The sequence below is a fragment of the Sturnira hondurensis genome, unplaced genomic scaffold (genome assembly GCF_014824575.4).
Source record: "Sturnira hondurensis isolate 20B ecotype Veracruz unplaced genomic scaffold, ASM1482457v3 Scaffold0021143, whole genome shotgun sequence".
NCBI classification, from domain to species: Eukaryota; Metazoa; Chordata; class Mammalia; order Chiroptera; family Phyllostomidae; genus Sturnira; species Sturnira hondurensis.
Window position 1 is genome coordinate 18,314,677 of NW_028093774.1, and position 21,149 is coordinate 18,335,825.

The following is a 21,149-nucleotide window of genomic DNA, read 5'->3' on the forward strand; positions in this document are numbered from 1 at the left end:
CTATCTATTTTCTACCTACCATCTATGCTATTTTCTGTGCCTTCTCCCCCCTTCTCCTCCTCCCACTCCCCTGTTGCTAACCCTCCATGCATTCTTCATTTCTATGGTTCCACTCCTGATCTAGCTGTCCTCTTGGTTTGCTTTTGTTTTAGGTGTGGTTATTAATAACTGTGAGTTTGCTGTCCTTTCACTGTTCATATTTTTCATCTTCTTTTTCTTAGATAAGTCCCTTTAGCATTTCATATAATAAGGGCTTGGTGATGATGAACTCCTTGAATTTTACCTTATCTGAGAAGCACTTTATCTGTCCTTCCATTCTAAATGAAAGCTTTGCTGGATAAAGCATTCTTGGCTGTAGGTCTTTGGATTTCATGACTTAGAATACTTCTTTCCAGCCCCTTCTTGCCTGTAAGGTCTCTTTTGAGAAATCAGCTGACAGTCTGATGGAAACTCCTTTGTAGGTGACTGTCCCCTTATCTCTTGCTGCTTCTAGGATTCTCTCCTTCATTTTAGTCTTGGCTAATGTAATTATGATGTGCCTTGGTGTGTTCTTTCTTGGGTCCAACTTCTTTGGGACTCTCTGAGCTTCCTGGATTTCCTGGAAGTGTATGTCCTTTGCCAGACTGGGGAAGTTCTCCTTTATTATTTGTTCAAATACGTTTTCCACTCATGGCTGTTTCTTTCCCCCTTCTGGTACCCCTATAATCCGGATGTTGGGATGTTTAAAGATGTCCTGGAGGTTCCTAAGCCTCTCCTCATTTTTTTGAATTCTCATTTCTTCATTCCTTTCTGGTGGGATGTTTTGTTCTTCCTTCTGGTCCATTCCATTGATTTGAGTCCCAGTTTCCTTTCCACCACTATTGGTTTCCTGTGCATCTCCCTTCATTTCAATTAGTTTAGCCTTCATATGCTCCTCTAATTTGTGACTGAGTTCCTCTAATTTGTGACTAAAATCAACCAGTTCTGTTAGCATCCTGATAAACAATGTTTTGAATTGTGCTTCTGAGAGGCTGGCAATTTCTCGGTTGCTGAGAGTTATTGGCTCTGGGACTTTGAGTTCTTCTTGCGCCATCTTTCAGGCTGTTCGTTACTGTTCCGTAGCAGGATTGGAGCCCTAAGGTGTTCACTAGAGCAGGGCAACTCAGTCACTGGGTTGTGACATTGTATGTGGGGGCGGGGTCAACAAGGAACTATGGCGTCCCATCTGCCGCCTCCCGCTGCGGCCCCCACAGGTGAAGCAGCTGCTGCCGTCACCAGGCCCACGCGTTTCGTCCCACTGCATGCAAGTGTGCCTCCGCCGTCAGCCCTCGCCCCCTGGGGCCTGCGTGGTCCGTCTCACTGTACGCAAATGTGCAGTGTTTCCACCTATGCCTCCATCTTGGCGGAAGTCCCCAGCAATTCCCATTTTGGAGGCAGGGCCACTGAAGCCAGAGGAATGCAGCTCGGCCACGCCCGCCCGTCTGAATGTGGCCTCACATCCCCTGTGGCCTAACCTCCTGAGCACAGGAAGCTGTGAGAATTTTGGAGTTCAAAGGGTTTCCAGAGAAACTGCAGAGGGCTGAGGGGGCAGGAGAGAGAGAGCTGGCGGAAGACATTGGTTTCTCAAGGCTTAACAAGTGATACAGCAAGGAAATCACACTGGACTACTAGCCTAGAGGAACCCCCAGGGGCTCAGCCCTCCCAGACGAGAGAGCCACAGAGTGAAGCAGTTAAAGGCACAAGCTCAGGAGCCACACTCTCTGGGATAAATCCAAGACCCGGGAGTGGGTTGAATGGTAGCACCCCCAAAAGATATTGCCATGTCCTAACCTCCAGAACCTGTGATTGTGACCATATTTAGAATCTTGAGAAGGGGTCATCCTGGATTGCCCAGGTAGGCCCTGAAACCAATGACAAGTGTCCTTAGAAGAAAGAGAAGGGAAGATGGAGGCAGAGATTGGGATGATGCAGCCACAAGAGTGCCTGGAGCCAGCAGAAGCCAGACGTGGCCAGACGGATCCTCCCCTAGAGCCTCCAGAAAAAGCATGGCCCTTTGGCACCTTGGTTCTCAACGTCTAGTCTCCCGAACTGTAAGAGAATAAATTTCTGTTGTCGATAGCCACCTAATTTGTGCTTCTATGTTATGGCAATCACAGGAAACTCATACCCCTAATTACCAGCTGTGGGCCCTTGGACTGGCCACTTAATCAAGCTGCCTCAGTTTCCTCATCTGTAAAATAGGAATGAAACAATAGTAGCTACCTCACAGGGTTGTTACAAAGTTAAAGAAGGTAATGGAGAGAGAACTCAGCACAGCACCTGTCCCTCAGTGTTTAGTCAACATAACACTTGTTCTTAGCATCAGACACCTACCCAGGAACTCATTAAAAATATGGCTTTCTGGGCCTTGCTCTGAGATCATGGAAACAAATCTTTACAGTGTACAGTCCAGGAATCTGCACTTTATAAGATTCCCCAGGAGACTCTAAATGCCTGAAGTTTGGGAACCACCAGTGAGCTGTCCATCACATTGCCCTCCATGACAGACAGGCAGGCTGAATCACTCCCGTTTCTGGAAAGCTGGCCTTCCAGATACAGGTTTCACAACTGTCCTTGGTAAACCACTCTAGTACTATAAGCTGCCTTAGCGGTAAGGGAGAACCAACGTATGCCTACCCTGAATCCGTCACCATGTAGCTTCATCCCACTTCCCTTCCTTACCCTCGGCAGAGACGGAAACCACTTGGGAGCTTTTCAGAGGGAAAAGTAATCAGCAGTGAGAAGCCCAGCTGTGGTTAGCCTGGGATGGGGTGTGAGATGGGTAGGAACAGGCAGCAGCTGGGGGTTTCTCCAGTTCTTGCCCCACTGGGTGCAGGTTAATGGAGTACCTCAACACAGTACTATCTCTGGGGAGCAGGGCGCTCTGCCCTCCTCCACCTACCACACAAGCACCAGGTGGCAGGGCAGGTGGAGAGCAGCCCTGCAGCAGGAGGAAGCCAGCCCTGTGTGTCCAGGCAGCTCGTGTAGGCAAAGGAGCTGCAGAAGCAGGCAAAGAAGGAATTGGCTGATGTGATGCACATGTTGATCAGGAGAGAAAGACGCCCCTCACGCAGTATACCGCCCCCCATCACTGGAGACCCAGGGGCTTATTTTGCTTCATTTCAGCTGTGGCCTTTGGAAAGAGATCATTGCCTCTGAGCAGCAGCAGCAGCAAACATCATCCCATGAAGGAGCTTCAAACCTGAAGCAGCCCCAGGAGATAAATAGGGTGAGCTGGAGGCAGAGAAGAGCTGGAAAGAGAGTAGCTAGACCCAGCAGGGGAAACTCTGATGCAAGCCAGAGTTTGGCCCAGCATCAACTATAGGCAGTGCAGCCTGAGCTTCTCAAAGTGTGACCAGCACCAGTGATGGTGTGCAAAAATGGTACAAGAGGCAATTTTCGTTGGTACCTAGAATCCTTATTTGCATAGGCATTAGATCCCCAAAAAAGTGAGAGTTACCCTATCAAATCTGTAATTTCACAGATATTTTTCCCTAGAACAAAACCAAGTAATGGAAAAAGAGTCAACAGAATGGAAAATATCATGCAAACACATGAATGGTTGGTTATAAGGAAGTGCATGGAAAGGAAGGCAAGCCTGCGCTCACATCTGTTTAAGTAGAAGGAAGGTTGAAGTCAGGGAAGAAGTACCCAGGGGGGGCTACAATTTGAAGTAAGCCAGTGAGTACAAGGGTAATCACTAAATTAATTTTTATACCTTTTCTTAGGTCTTACATATTTCATATGTTTTTAAAAAGACAAGAGGTATGCAGACATGGCAAGATGGGACATTGTTATTGGCCATGGCCCATAGGTCACTGGTGAGTCTAGAGTAATCAAGGGCTTTGTGTGGTCTGCCTGGGAACTGCACAGTGAGCTCCATGTCCAAGGGAAGCTGCAGCCACGTCAAATTTTCCTCACTGATAGGAGTGGACCCCCAATCTCTCCCCAGATAATACCAAGGCTCAGGAGCCCACTCCTACAGAACTATCCCCAAATAAGAGGGCTTTGGGGTCAGGGTCACTGCAGAAAGTTGTGCAGGTTCGCGATGCAGTGCTCAGAGAGGTTTGAGTACACAGAAAACTGAAAAGGAGGTGCCGGATTCCATCACAGACTCCCTGTTCCAGGAGCCTGGTCCTTAGACGACCCAACAGAGCACATTAAATGCAGCCCATGCTCCTGCAGAAATTATCACAAACTCTGAAAAAGCCAGTCACCAAGAGGGCAAGGATTCAATTTCCCTCCTCCTCTATGCAGAACACTCTCAGACAAATGTTCCATGATGGCCAGCAAAAGAGGGACAGAGTGCACGGAAACTCACTGAAAAGCTTCCACCCCAGGCTGACAGACACCATGCATGCAAAAGAGCTGTGGCACAATGAGACACCACTACTCTGGAGGAGGCCTTCCTGGGCGTGCACCCCCACCCCCAGGCTGAGCTACAAGCCCCTCTCGTGCAGGGCTCCTGCCCCATTCCTCAAGGCTGGGAGTCAGTGCTATCGGGGCCAGTGCTGAAATGAAGACAAATTGATCCTTCTGCAACTGGTGATTTCACACCCGCTTCCCCCGCTAGACTGTGATCCACTGGAGGACAGAGGACACATCTTATTTTCTTTTAATATCCTATGAGCCTGAGCCTCACACAGGACCTGGCACACAGCAGGCTCAGCTAATGTGGGTTAAAACAGATGAAGGAATGGTGGAGATCACGCCCGGGTTTGGCCAGGACAGTCCCCAGGTTTCAGAGAATATCCCTAAAGAGCCGGCTACCGCTACAGTTCCCCTTGCCGAGCAAAAAGATCTTTAAACTGTCCATCGAACTACCATACCTTCACTAAGCTGGTAGCATGGTTATCCTCCAAACTGGCAGTTGTTCTATAGCTTCAGAGTGGAACCTCTTTCCCAAAGCACAGAGCTAGCATCTACCAATCCCTTTAGAAGGACTACATCCACCCCCGCCCCCAACACTGAGGAGTGCAAATCCCAAATATTTGTTGAATCAACTGTTGGGCTGATTGAGTGAATGAGTAAAGAAATCCCAGGGAGGAGGCTCCATTGTCCTTCTTCCTCTCCTCGTTTCCCAAACCCACCCCAGGCAGCACCACAGGCTCAGCGCTTCAGGTTGCAAGTGAGTAATGGAGACAACCAAGTATAAAATGCAAAAAACAGGAGATTGAGCAAGACCTGGATGTCCAAGACCAAGTCTATGACCTGCCACAAACCTATGTGGGCCTAAAAAAATCATATCGCACCTCTAGACCCCCAGTTCCACTTCTGTACATTAGAGATGGAGCTGGCTGATGCCGAAGATGTCTTTTTCAAGTTTAATGGGATAATTATTATATAAATAGAGTCATCACGCCCCACCCAGCCCCTTACTCTACTCCTCTGATCAATATCCACTGATCTAAATTGAGTCCCTTTCCCCAAAAAACACCCTACTATATGCCATGGTTCTAAGGCTGACAGCATATGACCCTCCCTCTAAATGCAAACTTCAGTTATGCTGAAGTTGCAATCCCCTACTCAAGCCCAGAGCACCTGTGTCCTTCCTTAAACAAGGTCGGGTGTAAAGGTCAGCTAAATGTAGCAGGCACAGAAAGTTCTTGCATAAAATTTAAAGCTATCTGCTCTTCTTAAGGTAGATACTGCAGGTGCAGCTCCTATCCCTAAGTTTCACACAAGCACATGGAGGTAGCCCCAAGAGAGGTGCAACGCCTCTCCCTACCCTGTCCCTCACTGCGTGTGGCAGGAGGAATTGCAGCTGGTGAGCTGGGGGAAGAAACACGTCATGGTCTGCTTCCCTTTTCCTCTCTCCTTCCCCTTTGGGATCTATAATACACACCTGCAAAGCGCTGGTATTCAGCTCCTCCCTGACCTAGGAGGCAGGCCTACCCCAGAGGCTTGTCCTGCCAGGTCTGTGCCTGGTAGGTAAGCCTAGCTAATCTAGGGGTAAAGTTCAACAAGTCCACTTGCTCACAGACCCAAGCCACATGCTCCAGCCTAGTGTGTATCAGTAGTGAGGCTGACAGTTTGATCTCTACCTGGCAGAGTCCTGTAACTTCTTGGTTCTGCTTCTCAGGCAAGGGGAAGAACATTAATCACCACCTCCTCAAGCCCAAATATTAAGTATTATAGAAACTAATATGGCATGTACACACTGCTGACTAAAGCATGTCAGCAGGCCCGTGACCTCGTCAGTAACACGAAAGTAAATTCTGCTGAAAAGCTTCCCAGTCAAGGAGCAATCAAGGTCCCCTCCTAGATTAGGACTGTGATGAAGAAAGGAAAAGGCACATGTAATCTCTCTCTCTCTCTCTCAGGCTTCCTCTTCTACTCACTGTCTGACACAGTAAAAACTCAAAAAATATTCAGTAACTGATAACTTTAAGAACTCTCATTCACTTAGGGCTTAATAAAACTTTGATGACAGGGGTGTACAACCTTTTGGCGTCTCTGGGCCACAGTGGAAGAAGAGTTGTCTTGGACCACACATTCAAAACACAAACACTAATGAAAACTGATGAGCAAACCAAAAAGGTTTTAAGTAAATTTATGATTTTGTGTTGGGCCGCATTCTTAGCTATCCTGGGTCGCATGCAGCCCCATGGGCAGTGGGATGGACATACCTGCTAGAACTTTCCATGGTTCCTTATGGTATAAAACTTGGCATTTGGTCCCTCTGTGACCTAGCTCTACTTGTCTCTGCCAGTACGTCCCTTCACGCACCCTTACTCTAGTCTCTAGATACTGATCTGTTTTATACAGATGGTCTCCAAAATTTTACCCATCAACCAAAATCATCTCGTCCCCTAGGCTGAAGGTTTCAATCTTACCTGCCTTTCCAAGCCCTGCTCAAAAACCCCTTACTGAATTCAATCATCCACCTGAGGCCACTGACCCTGCTTCAGAGTACCTTTGGGGGGTCTTAACTACATTGGGATACAATAGGGTTGAACAAGTAAGTTAATATATTGTAGATAATAAGAGGCGGGTGTCTCACTGTCAGAGAAGTAAGTTACATATAAGAAAGGGAGAAGACTAAATGAACTCTGTGATGTTAGAGTGAAATTGAAGATATTAGTACAAACTCATAATTTTTAATGGATGGATGGGTAAGTCGGTAGGAGGGTGAACAGATGGATGGATAGGTAGATGTGTGTATGCAAGAATAAGTATACAAGCCCTGGCTGGTGTAGCTCAGTGGATTGAGCGCGGGCCTGCGACTCAGCCGATCGCGGTTCGATTCTCAGTCAGGGCACATGCCTGGGTTGCAGGCCAGTTCCCTGCAGGCCAATTCCCAGCAGGGGACGCACGAAAGGCAACCATACATTGATGTTTCTCTCCCTCTCTCCTTCCCTTCTCCTCTAAAGATAAATAAATAAAATCTTTAAAAAAATAAAATCTTTAAAATCTTTAAATCATCAACCATACATTGATGTTTCTCTCCCTCTCTCCTTCCCTTCTCCTCTAAAGATAAATAAATAAAATCTTTAAAAAATAAAATAAAAAAAAGAATAAGTATACATATATATTTCCTGGCCCTGTCTCCTGGGAGAGCCTAGAAACAAAGCAATATGCATCTACATCTTGATTTATAAATATCATTCTCCAATAAAAGGAGAAGTAATTGATTACAAGTCTGGGGCAAGGAAAATATAAGAAGAGCCTGGGGCATCTTGTGGTACTAAAAAGTTAAGATAGTATTCAAAAAATGATGAGGCGTACCAAAAAAAAACCACACACACACACAGGAAACAACCTGAAGGAGCTCCCAAGGGCCAAAGTCTGAAATATTGAAGCAACAAGATTAATAATAATTGTTTTGGGTTGTAACTCATAGATAAAATAAATATCCATGAGCCCATAGTGATAAAAATAATTCCATAAAGAACTGAAAGAGAAGGTACACCTCTTCCTTCTAGAAGAATTCTAATTAATAAATGTAGAAATAAGGAAAATAGAAATCACAAACATGTTCATTAAAATTATAAGGAGCTAGCAAGGCAAACCCCATGCTTCTGAGTTGCCTCTCTGGCTGAATTAAATCAGCCAGTGTTTAATCAACTCTAGCTTCTCATCTCTGTTCTTACAAGCTGAGCTGGGCAAAGACCAGTGCCACCACCTCACCGGTCAGAAAGTAGAGGTGCTTCACGGCAGACCAGGAGCCAAAATGGCTCCAACTGTACCCAGCACCACCCCAACGGCTCCACTTCTACCCGGGGCCAAAAATGGCTCAAATCCTATCTAGGTCCAAAATGGCTTGAATTCTTCCCAGCACCATCCAAACCTCTCCTCACCCTGTTCAGGCCTTAGAATGTCTCAGTTTCATTTCTTCCTTTGAGTTACCAGTCCTTCTGTGATTTTTCAAAACCCTGATTATACTTCAAGATCCAGCTTGGTTTTCCAAGATTCCCCAGTGTGTCAGGACACATTTGGTTGCAAGTAACAGAAAACTGATCTCCAACCATCCTAAGCAAAAAGAGGATTTCCTGACACACACAACTGAAAAGTCTGGTGATGGCCTAGCATCAGCCTTGGCTAGATCTAGGGACCCAAAGGACACACTGCTGCACAATGCGGGCTCCACTCACAGATGGGCTTTCCCCTCGTGGTAGCAAGATGGCTACCAGCAGCCCTAAACCAACAAACATCCTATCCTCTCAGCCAAACCAGCAGAAAAGACAGTGTCCTGTGGGGGACACCCCCAGAAGCTCTGGAGCTGATGCTCACTGACCAGCCTGGCAAAGGTGACCTCCCCAAATCAATCTCTAGGGCCGGAGAAATGGACCTGAATAAGTCACATGCCCACCCTTGAAGCTGAGGGTGGACTGAGATATAAGCAGTTCCCCAGAAGAAAGTCTGGATGCTGCTTCTCAAGGAGAGCGGTTCCTGAGCTGTAGCATTAACATAGGTCCACTATACCCCAGCCCCTCGGTCAAAATGAACTCAGTCCTCCATCCTCCAGCCCACTGAGTGAATGTCTGCCTCAGCCACGACATCTTTCTGCCCTGCGGACAGACCAGTTCATACACGTTGTCTGTTTTTAAGCATTCTGAGTACCAGGGATCTCATTCTCCAAACCACCTGGGCCCCACCCTACACCCTCAACTGCCCAGCAAAGTGCCACTGCACCCCTAGAAAACACTCCTTCACATTGGCTCCCACCCCCTCCTGATGCGGAGCTGAGTCACTGAGATGCAAGCCAGCTGGGCACCAACCTTGAATGTGCTTCTCGAGAAGTCACTGCCAGCCAAGCTCATCTCCTGGCTCTGGCATACTCTAGGACCTGGGGAATGCTGGCTTGACAGGTGAGAGAAGTATGTTTTACCCTTCATTCACTCCTTTATCAGTCACCTGGATGATAACAGATAAGTGTTCTGATAGAAGAACACACTCCTGCAGTATTTATGTATTCTCTTTAGTGCCAGCTAGCTCCTCCTTCCAAGGCACAAGTCCGGGACAAGCCTATACCCCTGTTATCTGATGCCGACTTCCACATGCTACCTTCTTGTCGAACACCAGGCTGCACTTCCCTTACTCGTCCCCCCGGAGCCATCAACTCCTCCAGGAGCTGCGGTACCACTGCCTTTCAGATGACTTACTCACAAAAGGTAACTGTCTCCACGGCACCCGTCCCCCTGCCTGCCATGCCCCTGTGCTCTGGCTTGGACCTCTGCAGAATGTCACTCTGGTGGGTTCCAGGGCCCATAGCACTAGTTAGATGGGCAAAGGAGGGCAGAGAAAAACAGGGAGGCATTAAATCTCACAGACTATGAGATCTTCCTGTACAAGCTCATATTTCATTCATTCATTCAACAAACCTGGGTACTGTTGTAGGTGCTTCAGACATGGACATACACAACAGAGACTAACTCCCTGGGCTCAGGGAGCATACCTTCTAGTAGACATCTGATTTATTTTTTTAAGTTTAAAATCATTTTTTAATATATATTTTATTTATTATACCATTACAGTTGTTCTATTCCCCCCCTTCATTCCCCTCCACCCACACACTTCCTCCCCCACCATTCTCCCCCCCCCTTAGTTTATAACGTGTCTCAAGTTCTTTAGATTCTATATTTCCCCTACTATTCTTGCCCTCCCCCTATCTATTTTCTATCTACTGTCTATGCTATTTTCTGTCCTCCTCCCCCCTTCTCCTCCTCCCACCCCCCTGTTGCTAACCCTCCATGCATTCTTCATTTCTATGGTTCCACTCCTGATCTAGCTGTCCTCTTGGTTTGCTTTTGTTTTAGGTGTGGTTGTTAATAACTGTGAGTTTGCTGTCCTTTCACTGTTCATATTTTTCATCTTCTTTTTCTTAGATAAGTCCCTTTAGCATTTCATATAATAAGGGCTTGGTGAAGAAGAACTCCTTGAACTTGACCTTATCTGAGAAGCACTTTATCTGTCCTTCCATTCTAAATGAAAGTTTTGCTGGATAAAGCAATCTTGGCTGTAGGTCTTTGGATTTCATGACTTGGAATACTTCTTTCCAGCCCCTTCTTGCCTGTAAGGTCTCTTTTGAGAAATCCTCTGACAGTCTGATGGGTACTCCTTTGTAGGTGACTGTCCCCTTATCTCTAAGTCTGGGGATCTTTCCTGCCCTGACCCTGCTCCGCTGCTAGCTCCGCCCCTCTTACCATCTGGGTTGAACGGTTCGTTCATTGTTGTTGTCGGACTTCCATATAATTCAATTTTCTGTTCTTTGGTTGTGTCTTTGTTCACCAAACCTTTGTTGTATTCAAACTTGGTTGTGGGAGAAGGCACAGTGTTTCCACCTATGCCTCCATCTTGGCGGAAGTCCTGATTTATTTTTGATACCTGCTTTACATGTGCATTTCACAAAATAATCCTTACTAAGTGGTATTACCATTTCTAGCCTACAGGCCAGGAAAATGGAGGCTACAAAAGGTTAAATGATCTCCCCAGAGCTGAGGCACAAACTCAGGTCTTCTCATTCTAAACCTTACTCTCTCTCTGGGGTCTCACCCGAGGCAAGGAGCTAGCAAGGTACAGCCTGGCATTGAAACAGACATTAAATCAACTTAGCCTTAGGCATCATTGCTAGAGGTAGAAGATGTAAAAAAGAAAGACCTAATCCCTGATGGAACAGAATCTATAATCTAAACAGAAACACATGCAACCAACTACCATTTATGGCAGAAATAAAGAAAATAAGAGTGATTAAATTCAAATGGAAATCTATCTCTGAAATAACACACAGGAAATTACGATTGCCTGGCAGGAAAAATGGGTACCTGAAGAACAGGAATAGGAGAATCATTTTGTATGTTCAAATATTATATATTTTGAATTGTGTACCATGTAAATCCATTTCCCATTAACTGACACTTTGAAGATGCAACCGGCCAAATCCTGAATGTGGAAAATTCTACAGGATAAAGGATCTGGTTTCTTCAATAAACCATAGCTCAAAAAAATGTAAAAGAAAAGAGAGGTGGGGGCACGGAAAGATTTAGGAAACATCAACCGAATGCAATATACAGGGTCTGGCGCAAATAATGCCACTATTACAAAATCTTTTACTACAACAACAACATCACACTCACGCACACCATATGGCATTTTAGGTGAAATGTTCAAATTAAAACTATAAATTATTACACTCATAGTATTACTACCCATCACACCCACGCAGGCCTTCCTTCTGTGGGACCTTGCATGTACCTTGTTTGGATCCATATTTGAACGAACCAACTTCAAAAATACATTTTTGTAAAACAAGGGAGATTTAAATGTGAACTATTAGAAGTTACCAAGGAATATTATTATTTTTTTATTAATTTTGTTAGGTATCATCCTGGTATTGTGGTTAAGTTTTTTTTTAAAGGTCCTTATCTATTACAAACACATACTAAAGTACTTACACATAAAATAATACAAAGCTTGAGATTTGCTTTTAAATATTTAAGCAAATAATAATAATGAATTAATTAATAAGTATAAACAAAGGAATACATAAAGGGGCGAGTAGATGAGACAAGATTAGCAAAACATTGATATTTTCTGAAGCTGGCTACAGTTCTGTAGGGGATTGTTATACTATGCTCTCTATTCCTATGGATGACTAAAATGTCCATAATGAAAAGTTTAAATAAATTTTTAAAAATTAATTATTCCACCCACCAAGAATGACTGAGAAGGGGGTGTTTGGGCTGAGTGTGGAAGGATGACTTGGAACTTTCTAAGGGGTGAAAGACGTTCCAAGCTGGGCAAAGACACATAAATCTATCACAAACCTCTCTCTGGAGGAACCAAAAGTATCTACATTTGACCCCAAACTCAACTTGCATCAACAAAAATGCCCTCTTGCTTGATGCCCTAACTCTCTGGGAAATTTCGTCAAAGCATCAAAATCAGCCGCCCTATTCCAAGTGAGAACGGAGTGTGTGGGGTCAGAGGCTCCACTCCGAGGACTGCAAGCAGCCCCAGTGCAGCCTCCAGGGGATGGAAAAGCAATTAACCTCTTCCAGTTGGGTTCTGCCTGACAGAGCAGTTTGGAAGCCAGCTGAGTTATCTCAGGAACAGAGCCTTTGTCCCTCCTGAGTCATCCCACACACTGGCACTCCCCAGATGACACCTTGCAGTTCACGGCCGTGGTACCACAGGATCCAGCTTGATGTCAGCCTGCCAGCGAGCCCATGGGCGCTAAAGCACCTCCAACGAGGTGGTCCTTCCCTCCTTCCTCCCCAACCCCCACCTTCAATCCCCACACTGTCCCCAGCCCACCTCCAGCTGCACATGGAAAGTGTGTCAGCTTTGCAGCCACTTCCAGACTTACTCAGTCCTGGCCTGGCTCAGATGGTTCCCATGGGTCTCTTACCTCAGACTGAAGCTGCGAGTACTCCTCTGAGCCATAGGGGACACTCCTCAAGGAGGTGAGATAGTCGTAACTGATGACAGCGGTCTGAGAACGAAGGAAGGGGAAAACTTAGTGCCCAGACATCAAACATCACTCCTCTGCCAAAGAACTACAGCTGCAGGCCCCTGACACAGGTGGGTACATCTGGCGGAATGGGCAGTCCCACCCCTGAGATGCTCTGCACCCAGCTCTTAGCCTGGCTGGCTGCTTCCTGTCATTCAGAGTTACCACTTCAGCAGAGTTCCAATCTGAACGTGCCCCACCCACCAAGAACTCTCAATTGTCCATCATAACAAACCACCATCCGAAATTACCTTGCTCATTTGTTTCCTTGTATATGGACTCTCCCCTCTGCTAGAATTTCACCTCTAAAGGCACAGGGGCTTGTCCTTCCTGCTTGCACATCATCATACCAGTAAATGCTCAGTAAATACTGGTTGAATGAGTGCTGTTGGACAAACTTCTCCCACCTCTCTGTGTCACAAATAAACATCATTTTACATTTATGTTTGGTCTAACAGCATAAGTTTTTATACTCGGTCCCCTGGCCAAAACTCCTGGTTAATCAGAGTACACATCGCCAGATATCTCAGGCATGGAGAAACTGTGGGGACTGCCTAGCCCAAACCTTCCCTTTCAGAGCTGAGCAACTGAGGACCCTAGAAATTAAGGGTCTTACTAAAGCCGACATTGAGAGGAGTTTGTTCCTTGGCACCTCCAAAGCTTTAATTCTTTAACATATACTTGTTGAATACCAACCACAAGCAAGACCAGGTCACTAGGCCATGCGGAAGGATGGTCAAGGCCACAGCCATGTCCTTCAAAATATGCACAGCCTAGTGGCTAACTTATAAAGCACTGGTAAAAACTTTCCACCACTTTTTCCAACTATTCAAATCCTCAAGGTTCCATCAAACCCTGCTCCCCCCATCCCCTGCACTCATCCTGACTCCCAGCCCAAGGGATCACTCCTGTGTCTGAGGTCCCACCCACAGCAGCGGTCCACCTGAGTCACCCAGGTCAAGCCTGTACACAGCTTCAGATTGTTTTCTGACCCATTCACACGAGCACTTCTCAACCAGAAGCTCCTTCAAAGCTGTGTCTAGGTGGAACAGTTTGTTTTCACTCCTCAAAGCATATAAGACAGTTTTAGACCCAAAAACACACTCAGGAAACATGGAGATCGTTTCATCATCCACAGCCTGCTCATCTATTGTCTGTCTTGATTCTCTGCCTCAGCGCCCCCTAGAGGGCAGGCACCACAGTGGCCTCCCCTCTGAGCCAGGCCAGGGAGAAGGCTTGACAACACCTAGTGGTAAGGAAGCAGTTAGACAACAATAAGGACGGACTCTGCATCAGAACGTACTTCACCAGAGGGAAGAAAGGATGAGTTCATCCTGCAGCATAGAGAGGAGGACAGAGGCATGAGGCATGTGGAGACCTACCCACAAGCAAAGGGGACAATTAAATAGGCCCGTCTGGGAAAGCTGCTTCCCACAAAGAGGACATGGTCACACCAGAATGACGTGCCTGGGCCACTGAAGACAACCATTAATGGTCACATAGTCAACTCAGATCCTCTGTCAGTTCAGGGATGGGAGGGGATCCCCAAAGCCCTCTGAGGCCTAGAAGCTCTGAGTACGAGCCCACAGCAGGAACCATTCACACCAGCAGTTGAGAGAAGGAGAGACACCAAGCTTTCTGATAGAATTTAGTCAAAGCAGCAAAGTCTTCTTTCCAGGTATTTGCTAAGGAGCGCCACCCTCTGAATCTGTGACTAAAATAATATATGGAACTTAAAATGTAAAGCCTTTCAAGCAGAGATCCAGCTCTGACTGGTACAGATCAGTGGGGTGGACACTGACCCACAAACTGAAGGGTCACCAGTTCAACTCCTGTTCAGAGCACATGCCTGGGTTGCCAGCCAGGTCCCCAGTTTGGGACGTGCAAAGGGGAACTGATCGAAGTTTCTCTCAGACATCGATGTTTCGCTCCCTCTCTTTCTCCCTCCCTTTTCCTCTCTCTAAAAATAAATAAATAAATTATCTTAAAAAAATAAAAAATAAAGCAGAGATCCTGTGCATACAGGAATATTGATCAGTATGTGAGGGTACACAGACATGCCTGTGCAACTGTGTAGCAGCAGGAGCTTGGCACATGTAAGGGTACATATGTATCTCCACATACATGTGACTGGCATGTCCATCTGCTACATGCATGAACACCTGTATATAATACTGTAGTTCCTCTCCAGCTCCAAATGAATAAAAAAAAAACCTACCGTAGCAACTGCTCTGCCCACCCTGACAGCGCCAAAGTCGTTAGGGTCCAAGTACTTGTTACTATAGAGGTAGAAGCCAGAGGCAGCAAGCGCCATGCTGGTCCACGAAGCGAGCTTGAGGGCCCTTCTGGCCATGTCCCCAGACCCTGCAGAAGGAAAGTAGAAAAAGAGGAAGGGTTCAGTTTCACACGCAGACCAGCATTCAAATCCAGGCTCTGCCGCTTAATAGGTTGTATGACCTTGGGTCATTTCCTTAATCTCATTACACCTCAGTTTCCTCATTTGTAAAAGGGAAGCATGCCCAACTCAGAAGTCACTGGGATAAAATGAGATCATGTGAATAAAATACTTAGCACAGTACCCAGCACAAGGCAACTTTCAACCTCAAGCTTCCTTTAGCAGCACCAAGCACTGCTCTGGGCACTGGGACGAAGGGAACAGAACAGACAAAGTTCTTGCCCATAAGGCACTTAGACTCAGAAGGGATGATGGATCATAGGCAAACAGACATAATTTATTAGAATGCCAGCTGGTATTAAGTGCTGAGAAGAAAATCAAAGAGGGTAAGAGGGAAGGTGATAAATGTGTAATGAGAGATGCTGTTTTAGGTAGGAAAAGCAGCAGAGCGGGTCAACAGTGGTTGCTTGTGACTCATTATACCACCAAGCACACGCAAGCATCATTAGCCCCCTATGCCCTGGTCAGAAGTGGTCAGGCCACAGCCAAAATGGCAGCTGGTCAGGAGCAGCCAGGTAAGCCCTCCATGTTTGGCTGATTTTTGCTTAGAATACACTTGCCCTTGTCTTGACTGTGGGCTCTCAGAGTGCAAACACCATGACAGCCCTCACAGCACTCCAGGGTGCTTTCCTGTTAGGGTTTCAGAATCCACCTGTCAACTGGATCTGTGTAGCTGAACCCACACTCACAGTCAGCAGGACCAAGTGGGCTCCTGCCTGCCTGATACCTTTTCCCACCCTACATGGGTCTGCCTCAGTCCACCACGTGGCCACCCAGTCGCTCTTTGGGGCCCATGCACTCGATGGGCTGCTTCCCCCTCAATTCCTGGGAATCCCATATCAGACTAACATCCTTGACCACAGCTGCAGCTCCTAAGGGAGAAGAATCCCCAGGAGACGTGCACCACCAAGCCACCTGCAGGTGCAAACCTTACACAGACGTACAGAAACATTCGGATTGTCACCTTGTGTCTTCTGCTCTGGACTCAGCCTGTGGCCATCCCCTCACTGCTCTGTGCCTCCATTTCCCCTTTGTGTGGCAACTATCGCTACAAACAGCCTCGTCTTCATTTTCTGTTTTGACTCATGCCTCAGAATGTAGCCACAGATTTTTTAAGTATTCACAAGTATATCTTTATCCATTCTTTTACTTTCAACTTACATTTTATACTGTTTCTCTAAAAGAGCACACAGTTGATTCTTTTCTGTTTGCATTTAATATAATAACTTACGGATTTAGATTTGGTTTTACCATCTTCTTCTATGCTTCCTATTTTTCCTGCCTGTTCTGTTTCTTTCTCTCTCTTTTCTTGACTCTTTCTGGACTCAGCACTTTTTATAATAGCATACTCTTTATTTTCTTTATATTCTCTTTACTTATGAAAACTTCCCTCTCTCTATATCATTCTGCTAACATTTCAATAAGCCAAGGGTTCCTTTCAGACAGGGGCACTTGGTGGTTGAGAACACGCACTCCAGAGTCCAACAGGCCTGGGTTTGGGTCCAGACAAGGCTACATACAAACTGGGTGAGCAGGAGCAACCTGTTCTCTCTGACTTTGTTTGTACAATGGGGACGATACCAGCTGTGCCTATTTGACGAGTGTTGAGGAATGAAGAAATCATGCAAAATGTTTGGCAAGGTGCCACCTGCACAGTAGGAACAGAGTAGCCACCGCCACCGCCACGCCACTGCCACTGCTGTTGTTGTTCTTTCCTTACCTGATGTCAGGCTGTGGTCAAGGGTCTTACTGCTCCCCTGCCTGTCAGCTCCCAGAAGACCTCTGCATGCCCCACTTCTGACTTCCCAGCAGGCCCCCACCTAATCCTACCCTTTCACCATGATCTCTACACCCTCAGTCTATAGTGCTCTCTACCCAGCAGGGCGGCATGCTCAGGTCACCCTCCACTTTGTTTCTTCCAAGGCACAGAGTCCCAATCAGACCTGGAAGCACAGAGTGCCCTCAGCTCCTTTCACACCTTCCTCGTTCAAGATCATTAATAAAAAAAGGTCCATAAGAGGTGATCCAGGCACCTTTCTTGTGGAGCCTGCAGAGAAGCCCATGTTAAGAATGTAGTGCCCTGGCTGGTGTAGCTCAGTGGATCGAGCGCGCGCCTGCGAACCAGACGACCGCGGTTCGATTCCCAGTCAGGGCACATGCCTGGGTTGCAGGCCAGTTCCCGGCAGGGGCCAGTTCCCAGCAAGGGATGCACGAGAAGCAACCATACATTGATGTTTCTCTTCCTCTCTCCTTCCCTTCTCCTCTAAAGATAAATAAATAAATATTTTTTTAAAAAAAAGAATGTGGTATGAGACCTGGCCAAGTGGCTCAGCTGGTTGGAGCATCATCCCATATGCCAAAATGCTATGGTTCGATCCCCAGTCAGGGCACATACATACCCAGGTCACAGGTTCAATGCCCAGTCATGGTGTGTATGGGAGGCAAGCAATCAACATTTCTCTCTCTGTCTCTGTCTCTCTCTCTCTTCCTCCCTTCCTCCCCTCCTCTCTCTCTAAAATCAATAAACATATCCTGAGGTAAGGATTTTTTTTAAAAAAGGGAACTGATCCCTTAAAAAAAAACAAGGATGCTGTATGAGCCAGCTATACTGCTCACCAGCTGTGTGACCTTGAGCAGGTCATGGCCCCTTGGAGCCTCCATGTGATCATCTGTTGGGTTGGCCAAAAAGTCTATTACCCTTTTTCCACTCGATGCCCTAGTAGTTCAAGACAACAATGCTCAGTTATGTTGAACTTCATTCGAAACAACTTTGTTAGATTATATTGTGACAGCTGTCATATCAGCATCCATTTTTAAAAAACATCAAAATTGGTGAATTTTTGTGCAACCATTTTAATATTGAAGATGGAAGAACATAAGCAACATTTTCAGTGTATTATGCTTCATTATTTCAAGAAAGGTAAAAAAACAACTGAAATGCAAAAAGAGACTCATGCAGTGTATGGAGAAGGTGCTGTGACTGATCGAACATGTCAGAAGTGGTTTCCAAAGTTTCTCGGTACTACTGACATTTTGGCCAAATAATTCTTTGCTGTGGGGCTGTCTTATGCATTGGAAGATGTTTAGCAGCACCCCTGGCCTCCATCCACTAGAAGCCAATAGAGGGAGAGAGCCAGTATACTCAAAGTATACAAATCAAGTAAGTTATTGTTGAAAATGAAAAATGTGTCTGTTACTTTACAGAAAAAGTGTTACAGACATTTTGGCCAAACCAGTACAAAATGGAGCTCTTGACAGTACCTACCTCACAGGGTCACTGTGAGAATCAGCATTGTGAGATGCTGCTTTAACGTAACGCCTAACACTATCAGTGATGCAACGTCCTAATTTCTTCTCTGAAAATCTGAAGAACTTCCGTACAAAAACTCCTCACGCCTCAGGGTCCAGGGTTTGGCTATCGTTGTACAATTAGAAAAGGAGGAAAAGAAGGCCAACACATCCTGTCTGAACCACTCACCCATTCCCCATTGCAAACTCTTTCCCACATCCCATCTAACCTTCACCTTGCCACTTGAGTTTTCACCATCCTAACCCACAAGTAACATTTGCCTCACTCCTACCTCCACTCCACCTACCAAAAAGTCCAAATTCTCTAGCACAGCCTTCGAGGTCCCCACCACACCCTCTGCCCAAACCGCCTTTCCAATGTCATCTCCCAAAATATCCCTCTACACTCAATCCCCCATCTTCCCTCTACAAAGCCTTTAGGGAGCCAATCAGAATTCATTGTTTCTTCCTCTCTGGTCTTATCATGCACTACTTTTATCTCTAATAATCTGGTCTTATATCTGCCTCTTCCACTAGATACAAAGGGCACAATTTGCTAATAAGTAAGTCTGCTAATAAAAATACATGACTGAATGAACAAGTGAGTCTGCTTTTGCCCAGTCCATTCTAAGCATGGGCACTTAAGTCCAACTATGCATTCTTCTGCTCTCAACGCTCCAATGGCTCTCACCTCCCTCAGATGAGAAGCCAAGGCCTTGGCATGACTTACAAGGTCCGCCCTGACCTAACTTCCCAGCTTCCTCCAGAGTCTCAGCCCCTGCCCACTTGCTCACTGCACTCCAATGGCACTGACCTCCTTGCCTTTCCTCAAACATGCCAGGCACCTCCTGGCCTCAGAGCCTTTGCACTTTCTGTTCCCCCTGCCTAGGACAGGAGTCAACAAACTATATCTCTTAAGGGCCACATGCATAGTAAATATTTTTGGCTTTGCACAAATATAGGCTTTGCAGGCTATAATTCACAATTCAACTCTGCATCATAGCTCAAAGCAAATAGCAGTCTAGATGATAAGTAATGGGTGTGACTAGATTTGGTGCTCAAGCTATAGTTTGCCAAACCTTGGCTTAACTCACAGGAGGTGCTCCAAAAGTATTTACTGAATGAATAAACTATAGCCCATGAGCCTGTGCAGAGGACCTAACAACGCAGGTCCCCAGCTGAGAATCACAGAGCAAGGCTGACAATTGGATAGCCGTCTTCCTCTGGTCACTCCCGGCACCAGATCCCAGCCCTTGCCTCCTCTGAATCCCCTCTCCTAGTTCACCATCCTCCATGTCTGTCCCTGTAGGCGATGGGGCCACTTCCAGCCTTGAGACAACCTCCAGGTGGGGAAGCGGTGAAGCAGACACAACTCTGAAGACCCGGTTTTCATGCAAATGTCCTCAATAATAAAAGAGGTGGAAATTGAAAAACATAAAACAGATGATATAGGAGCCAAACTGTGTCTAAATAGACTGGAGCTGGAGTTTCCCATAAGGTGTCAGTGAGTCTTTAACATGCAAATGAGTTGCTTCCTTCAGGGTATTTTAAAAGACCCTGTCAGCTGTGAAATATGTCTGTCCATGAAAAACCCCTTTATTATTAAACCCTTTGCTAATGAATCACCTGCCCTCTTCTGTTTGCTCGCCTTTTTGACTTTCACCTGAGTTTCCTGTCATAATTAGCACACACTTGGTGAGGGGGGGGGGGTGTTCTGATGCCACCAAGACCCTAAACCCAATCATATGATAATATTAGCAATCACTAACCTCTCCAAAGCCCTTTGTACTGCGCATCTTATTAGGTATTCCACACAAGCGAGTGAGACGAGATAAATATTATTATCAGCCCAGGTATAAGTGAGCAATCCCAGGAGCACAGAGGGTGTGTGATTTGCCCCAGGCGACAGTTAGTAAATGGAGGAGTGAGAGTTTGGGCCCCTTTCTTTATGGCACACGACCTCCTTGACAGGCACTCAGACCTCCATTCACCAGCATTCTTAACACTGTTCACAGGTTAACTGCCTCAATCACCGTGGGCAGGGACTATGATTTCTGACCCTCTACTTACTGCACCCAAACAATGCCGGGCATGTGGAAGATGCTGCTCAGAGCCCTGGAAATCAATACCCTGTCACCAGAGCAACCAAATCACCTCACAGAATCAGTTGATTCTGTGAAACATTGAGGAGAGCTGTGTTACTGTCAAATCTATGATAAAATTGGAATCCATCATTAGGAAACACCCCAGCTGGGGATGAAATGAGGCAACAGGAAAAGTCTGCAAAGTTCTACAAATGGAAGTTGAGGGTCAAATAAAATATCCATTCCCTGGACAGAACCAAATGGGGAAGCAAACACTTCCAATTCATGGGCCAGTGAGTGGCTAGACCTTTTCAGTTATCATCCACCCCCAACCCCCTCCCCACGCCACATT

At 46.2% G+C, this 21,149-nt stretch overlaps 1 protein-coding gene across 3 annotated transcripts in view; it reads right to left on the reverse strand.

The window, feature by feature from the left end:
* Nucleotides 1-21,149, reverse strand: part of ADCK1 (aarF domain containing kinase 1) — a 118,701-nt gene that overhangs the window by 95,219 nt on the left and 2,333 nt on the right. Inside the window, exons 2-3 of one of the 3 annotated variants that reach the window (XM_037031498.1) lie at nt 15,189-15,334; nt 12,869-12,952 (exon numbers count right to left, since the gene is read on the reverse strand). In XM_037031498.1, the coding sequence (XP_036887393.1) occupies nt 12,869-12,952; nt 15,189-15,323 (219 nt within the window). In that variant the 5' untranslated portion in view covers nt 15,324-15,334. Of the gene's footprint in view, nt 1-12,868; nt 12,953-13,221; nt 13,563-15,188; nt 15,335-21,149 lie in introns of those variants that run through there. The other 2 variants (XM_037031499.1, XM_037031500.1) reach the window with 2 other exon arrangements.